Source organism: Ipomoea nil, unplaced genomic scaffold (assembly GCF_001879475.1).
Source record: "Ipomoea nil cultivar Tokyo-kokei standard unplaced genomic scaffold, Asagao_1.1 scaffold2647, whole genome shotgun sequence".
Taxonomy (NCBI): domain Eukaryota; kingdom Viridiplantae; phylum Streptophyta; class Magnoliopsida; order Solanales; family Convolvulaceae; genus Ipomoea; species Ipomoea nil.
Window position 1 is genome coordinate 2979150 of NW_017619075.1, and position 7768 is coordinate 2986917.

Genomic DNA, 7768 nt, shown 5'->3' on the forward strand with positions numbered 1-7768 from the left:
GAAATGATAAATTGCTCGGTCGGACGTTTATCAACGGCGGAGTAGCCTGTGGGAAAGGCGATGATGCAGCTGAATAAAGTTGACAACTGAGGCTGCATGTCCAGAGGAATTTGGAAGCCGAAAGACAAATATGAGTTCTACTGAATGACAGGGTAGGGTGGGCGACAACGGTGAAACGGCAACAGCCGCAAGCTGGTACAGAAAGGTGATCTCTGGCGATGGCATCTGGACTCGACAAACCTCACGCTTACTAGCCCGAAGGGTGTGGAAAAACTTTTTCAAGAAAGCTTCATGGGACTCTCAAAGCTTCTGCTCTACTTTCTCATTTCACGACAGTAGTGGAGTTGGTGCGGGTAACTCTAGCGTGAACCAACAACGGGGAGAGCTCTATGAAGAACTTGAAGTTTCTGCTCTGTTTCGCGGGGAGCTTTGGTGGTAGAAATTGGGATAACGGAACTGGTGATGTTTGGTGGCGGATCTGCGCCGACGGCAGATTAGCGAAGCAGCGGCGAAGCTGGTCATCTCTCAGCGGATTAAACCAGCGGCATGCAGCAACGAGATTGGATAGGAAATCCAGCGTCAGTGGAGGTGAGGTCGTGCCATTATATTCTACGGCTTCAGCAGGCATAGTTTAGCCTTCATGCTTTTTCCCTTCTTCTGCAGTTGATGCGTTGTTGGAGTCTCTTGATCTACAGAATGGTAGTGGACAGGGAAGACTTCTTCCCCCTTTTCTTCATCGGATCTGGCTTCGAAACATCCACATCTCTGCTTTTTCATCCGCATGCAGTGGGAACCGTGTTAGGAATAAATTGTAATAGATTTTGATATGCCATATTGTAAATGGTAGAACTCCAATTTTATTTTGGTTAGACTAGTCAGATTCATAGACCAAGAAAGGGAAAAATAAATTCATTAGTTGAGGAAAATGGATGAAGAAGATATAAAGCCTAAAATCAAGAATTTGCCTAGTGAAAATATTTAATGGCAAACAAAAGAGGAAGATGTATGCGTATGAAGAAGTATACACAAGTTATGAAGACTATCATCCTAAGAAGAAATCTCTCAAAGATAATCAAGAAGAAATCTCTCAAGAAATTCCGAAGAAGAAAGAACGTGACTTGAAGTTTGCATGAAGCTATCTTGAAGATCAAGCATCTATAGAAAGAAAGGAGTACACAAAGTGAAACAAGATGATTAAAAGGTTGTACGTATGAGTTGGTAGAAGCTTGAAATATTATACGCAAGGTCACAGGTTTGGCCGAATTGAAATAGGGAACCAATTTCAATTTGGGCTTCAATTCAATTCAAGATATAAATAGCAAGGGATAAGTTTACATGAAGTTGCAATTCAATTCAAGATATAAATAGCAAGGGATGAAGTTTACATGGAGTTGCAAGTAAGGGATGAAGTTTACATCCCAAGTCAATTTATGGTTTGGCCGAATTGAAATAGGGATGCAATTTCAATTTGGGCTTCAATTCAATTCAAGATATAAATAGCAAGGGATGAAGTTTACATGAAGTTGCAATTCAATTCAAGATATAAATAGCAAGGGATGAAGTTTACATGAAGTTGCAAGTAAGGGATGAAGTACATGAAGTTGCAAGTAAGGGATGAAGTTTACATCCCAAGTCAATTTAGAAGATATAAATAGCAAGGGATGAAGTTTACATGAAGTTGCAATTCAATTCAAGATATAAATAGCATGAAGTTGCAAGTAAGGGATGAAGTTTACATCCCAAGTCAATTTAGAAGATGAAGTCTGGAAGAGGAGTCAATTTAGAAGATGAAGTCTGGAAGAGTAGACAGACCCAGAAGAAGTTGCAGAAGCAAAAATACTCGTCTAAACTAGTAAGGGGATGAAGTATCTCAAAATTGAAATAGGGATGCAATTTCAATTTGGGCTTCAATTCAATTCAAGATATAAATAGCAAGGGATGAAGTTTACAAGAAGTTGCAAGTAAGGGATGAAGTTTACATCCCAAGTCAATTTAGAAGGTGAAGTCTGGAAGAGTAGACAGACCCAGAAGAAGTTGCAGAAGCAAAAATACTTGTCTAAACTAGTAAGGGGATGAAGTATCTCAAAATTGAAATAGGGATGCAATTTCAATTTGGGCTTCAATTCAATTCAAGATATAAATAGCAAGGGGGGATGAAGTATCTCAAAATTGAAATAGGGATGCAATTTCAATTTGGGCTTCAATTCAATTCAAGATATAAATAGAAAGGGATGAAGTTTACATGAAGTTGCAAGTAAGGGATGAAGTTTACATCCCAAAGTCAATTTAGAAGAAGAAGTCTGGAATAGTAGACAGACCCAGAAGAAGTTGTAGAAGCAAAAATAGTCGTCTAAACTAGTAAGGGATTAAATTGGATGCAATTCCAATTGAAGGGATGAAGTATCTCAAAATTGAAATAAGGATGCAATTTCAATTTGAAAGGATGAAGTTCACGTATCTCACTCTTGGGCAGAAGTTTCAATTTGATGGGATGAGATTTGGGCTTCAATTCAATTCAAGATATAAATAGCAAGGGATGAAGTTGCAAGTAAGGGATGAGATTTCAATTGATAAATCAAGGAAGGGATGAGATTTCACTTCCAAATATAGTAAGTGATGAAGTTTACATGGGAAGAGATTTCCCAAGTCAATTTAGAAGATGAAGTCTGGAAGCGGTAGACAGACCCAGACGTGAAGTACAGAGGAAAAATACAAGAAGAAGTTGCAGAAGCAAAAATACTAGTCTAAACTAGTAAGGGATTAAATTGAAGATTATATTTTGAAGATAGAAATCCCAAGAGGCGTGATCTACACCAGATGAAGTTTTTGGGACGCCATTTTTGCTAAAACCTCAAGCTCAACTTGCAGAGAATCTCTGACATATCTGCAACGTTATATTATCCTCTGAAAAGGCTATACAGCTATATGAAATTCAAAAATGAGAACGTTTCTTTCCAACGGACGGATTCTCAGTACCAGCTATAAAAAGATGAAGATTGAAGCAGTGGAAAGCAGAAGAAAGTATACAAAGAATACAAAGAGCAGAGCTAAACAGAGCATACGAAATTCAAAGAAAGTTTTCCATCTCAAGATCTTAAATTGATATATTCTTAGTGAGATAAACACTCAGAGTGGTACAGAGCTTACAAAAGAAATATCCAAGAGTGTTAGAATCTTCATCAACTACAAGAGACTTAGCGCTAGGGGTGTGCAGAATCCGAGAAACCCGACCCACCCGCCCGACCCGACAACCGACGGGTGAGCCCGTTGAGCGGCCCGTATCCGAAGACAAAACCCGAACCGAGTGGCCGTTTTTAGCCGAATGAAGAGGGTTCGGGTGGGAGGCATTAAACGCCACCCGAACCCGTCCGAGAAACCGATGAAGCCTAGGGGTTTTTTTACCCTTATGTAATACGACGTCGTGTGTTATATGTATATATACTATCCATTCCGGTCAGCGCAGCCGAGCTCCCATTTCAGTCTTCTCTCAAGTCTCAATCTCTCATCTCTCATCTCTCGTTCTCTCTTTCGCTCTGGTCTTTGAGTCTTACTCTCTAAGACTCTGAGTTCTCACTTCTCAAATCTCAGTTCTCTCAGTCTAATTCTCTCAGTTGTAGTCTGGTGGAAGCCCTATTCGGAGACTCGGAGTAGCGACTAGTCTGGACTCTGGTGGAGTGGTGGAAGCCCTAGACCCTAGTCCGGTCACCGGACTCCGGTGGAACTGTGGAACGGTGGAATAGTGGATCCGAAGCCCTTTGTTCTCGAGGGATTAAATTTGAGAAACGAAGTAATTACTAAACCCTATTTTCATTTTCGTTATAGATTATTGTGTATTTGTCTTCTTGATTAGGGTTTCTAATTTTTATGATTATGTGGAGTTGTGGACTGTGATACTTGTAAATCCATTGAGAAGTTCCGGATTGCATGTCACTAGTCCTTTGAGTTTGAATTTGTGAATTGTGTGATTAGGGTTTCTAATTTGTAACCTAATCTGTGGACTCACTGGACTATGATACTTGTAAATCCGTTGAGAAGTTCCGGATTACATGTCACTAGTCATTTGAGTTTGAATTTGTGAATTGTGTGATTAGGGTTTCTAATTTGTAACCTAATCTGTGGACTCAATGGACTATGATACTTGTAAATCCGTTGAGAAGTTCCGGATTGCATGTCACTAGTCCTTTGAGTTTGAATTTGTGAATTGTGTGATTAGGGTTTCTAATTTGTAACCTAATCTGTGGACTCACTGGACTATGATACTTGTAAATCCGTTGAGAAGTTCCGGATTGCATGTCACTAGTCCTTTGAGTTTGAATTTGTGAATTGTGTGATTAGGGTTTCTAATTTGTAACCTAATCTGTGGTGGAAGCCATACTGCCCTAGCCCCTTGCCACTGTGGAAGTGTGGAACTCAGGAACTGTGTGTGAAATACTGAAATCCTTATAAATGTTAAGCATGATGGTATTCTTGTGGAAGCCATATAAATGTGGGAGTGTGTCTTGTACTCATGTGTGACTGAAATCCATATAAATGATGAGCATATAAAGTAGCATACATCTACTTAGCTTGAATGCCTGATTATGGATTTCATTGTAAATTGTAATTTGTAAGTTGTTAGTTACTTAGTTGTAAGTTGTAACTGTGAAAATGTGAAATTGTAAGTTTATGGATATGTGACCCTTAAATCATTTATGTGCAATTCTGCATACATGATGAAATGTTTAATTCACTGAATTCTGCCTGATTAAGTGTTTAACACTTTAATTAATTGATACATGTGTGTATGTGACAAAGCCCATTCTCTGTTGATGATTTTCAATGAGTGATTTCCCATTCTGTGTCACTGATACTTTCCCCTTTTTAGATGGAAAGTGTTAGTGGTGTTACTGGTGTATCTAGAACCCAACCTGAGTTGGAAGCACCTGCTGTAGAGACTGTTACTCCTCAGTCTCAGCAGCCTTTGCCTCCACCTGTTCCAAAGAAAAGGAAAGAGGTTGAATCCAGGGCTCCATGTTGGGATCACTTTGAAAAGATCAAAGACAGTGATGGCATTGTCATCAAAGGAAAATGTATATATTGTGCAAAAGTGTATTGCTATGAGAGCAAGAAACATGGGACTTCTTCTCTCAGACTTCATGTGGTAAACCACCTTAAAAATCCTCACTCTAAGGAGACAAGGCAGTCCCTACTCACATTCCAACCTGCACCTTCTTCTGCTGGAACTCAAAGTAGTGAAGGAACTGAAGGGGTGTTGGGTACTTGGGTGTTTGATCAAGACTTGATAAGGAGACCCTTAGCTGAGATGATTATTTTAGATGAACTTCCTTTTAGGATTGTTGAGGGACAGGGTTTTAGAAAGTTTGTTTTAGTTTGCTGTCCTAGGTTTAAAATCCCTTCAAGATGGACTATCAGTAGGGACATTTTCAAGATATTTTCTGATGAGAGGGTCAACTTGAAGAAGTTTTTTAGGACTAGCAGTCAGAGGGTAAGTATCACAACTGATACTTGGACCTCAGTCCAGAGAATAAACTATATGTGCATAACTGCACATTTCATTGATAGTGAGTGGAAGCTGCAAAAGAAGATTATTTCATTTGTTCCTATATATTCCCACAAGGGGGAAAGTATTGCAAAGGCTTTAGAGAGTTGCCTTTTGGACTGGGGTCTAAAATCAGTGTTTAGTGTGACAGTAGATAATGCTTCCAGCAATGATACTGCCCTAGGATTCTTGAAGAAGAAGTTGGGCTCTTGGGGTTGTACTGCTGTTAGGTGTAAGTATTTTCACATGAGGTGCATTGCTCACATTCTTAACTTGGTGGTACAGGATGGGTTGAAAGAATGTGACAGTTCTGTTAAGAAAGTCAGGGATGCTGTTAGGTATGTGAGGAGCTCACCTGCTAGGTTGCAGAAGTTTAAATCACTAGCTGATCTAATTGGGGTGGAAGCTAAGAATTCTCTGTGTCTAGATGTCCCTACAAGGTGGAATTCCACATATATGATGCTTAATACTGCATTATTGTTTCAGAAGTTATTTGAAGCCTATGATGATCATGACAGTTCATTTAAATCTGATTTGGGTGGAAGTGTACCTGATTTCTTAGATTGGGAATCCATTCAATCTTTGGTTATGATTCTGAAATCTTTTTATGAAATGACTGTTAGGATTTCTGGATTTTGTATGTGACTTCTAATACCTTCTTCTCTGAGATTTCCGATTTGTCTTGCTTGTTGAAAAATATGGAGGAAGCTACAGAAGATAGTGTTAAACTGATGGGTACAAATATGAGGGCAAAATTTGATAAGTATTGGGGTGAGCCTGAAAAAATGAATTTTTTGATATTCTATGCAAATATCTTAGACCCCAGGGACAAAATTGAGTATACGCCCATTCAGTTTAACCAGTTATATGGTGAGGAAAAGGGTAAAACAATGTTTGATAAGGTGATTGTTGGCCTTAAGGAGTTGTTTGAAGATTATGTTGCATGCTTCCCTGTCCAGTCTGTTGAACAATCTGAAAAATTTTCTCCATCAATAACAATATCTGATTCTGTTTCTGTTGGGAGACCTCAATCATTACTGAAATCTCAGATTAAGAAGCAAAAATTGGTGAGTGGGGATTTGTCTAGGAAAAAAACTGAGTTGGAAGTGTATCTCTCTGAGGTTATTGTGGATGAGGATGATTCATTTGACCTTCTAAGATGGTGGAAGCAACAATCTGAAAGGTTCCCTGTCTTATCTAAAATGGCAAGGGAAATCCTAGCTGTTCCAATATCAACTGTTGCTTCAGAATTAGCATTCAGTACAAGTGGAAGGGTACTTGATGCCATTAGGAGTTCCCTAACTCCTAGAATTGTTGAGGCATTGGTGTGTGCACAGGATTGGCTAAGATTAAGCAATCAACCAATCTCAATTGAAGAAAATATTGAAGATGTTGAAAGGATTGAGAAAGGTATATACTTCTAACTTCCAGCAATGATCTGTTTAAATGTTTAATTGTTTAAGTTCTAATTTCCAGTTTGTTTTTGTACTGCAGAGTTGTGCAGCACATCCAGCACTAGAACTGGAATGCCTACAATTGTTGTATGTTTACAGTTTCCATTAATTTATTTTGAAATCTGAATTTGTGATTACTTATTTGATTTGATTTCATGATAAATTTATGCCTCTGTATCAGTGTATCATGTATTCATGTATGTGTATCAATGATTCAAATCAATGTCCCTCAGAGGCTGGGAAGTTGGAACTGGAACTGGAAAGTGCTCATGACTAGGTAACATTTTAAATGTTGCTGCCATTGAGCTCAGGTATCAGTATAAGTACTGACTAAATGTCTAAATGTGACTTCTGACTTCTGACTCACTACTCTTATAACTGTATAACTGTTCATTATTGTGCTATGATGATGCTTCCACCATGTTCTCTGAATATATAGAATTGGGTTTGGTCTGTTGCCTATGAAGTGTGGTGTATGCCATACTCATTGAGTAGTGTTCCCCCAATCCTAAATTGATATGGAAAAAAAAAAGTATCTGAGCACTCTTTGAGTCTTTGCTATTTAAATATAATTCATTAGTTGTTCCAGTATAAGTATTATTGTGCTATGATGATGCTTCCACCATGTTCTCTGAATATATAGAATTGGGTTTGGTATGTTGCCTATGAAGTGTGGTGTTTATGCCATACTCATTGAGTAGTGTGCCCCCAATCCTAACTTGATATGGAAAAAAAGCTATCTGAGCACTCTTTTAGTCTTTTACAGTTTCAGTTT

General features: G+C 38.6%; 1 protein-coding gene across 1 annotated transcript; it reads left to right on the top strand.

Annotated features, from left to right (window-relative positions):
- Window positions 1-389: 389 nt before the first annotated feature.
- LOC109154423 (zinc finger BED domain-containing protein RICESLEEPER 2-like) lies at window positions 390-7270 on the top strand. The gene is made up of 6 exons (XM_019302219.1): window positions 390-588; window positions 664-797; window positions 4865-6085; window positions 6163-6949; window positions 7034-7080; window positions 7175-7270. The coding sequence occupies exons 1-6, from the start codon at window positions 390-392 to the stop codon at window positions 7268-7270; spliced, it is 2484 nt and encodes an 827-aa protein (XP_019157764.1).
- Window positions 7271-7768: the final 498 nt, after the last annotated feature.

Bases quoted from the DNA above. Each gene is read 5' to 3' on its own strand.
- LOC109154423 (XM_019302219.1), top strand. From the start codon at position 390: ATGAAGAACTTGAAGTTTCTGCTCTGTTTCGCGGGGAGCTTTGGTGGT. The intron at 6,086-6,162 runs GTACCTGATTTC...AATGACTGTTAG, and splicing joins AATCTGATTTGGGTGGAAGT to GATTTCTGGATTTTGTATGT. The intron at 7,081-7,174 runs GTATGTTTACAG...CCTCTGTATCAG, and splicing joins CTGGAATGCCTACAATTGTT to TGTATCATGTATTCATGTAT.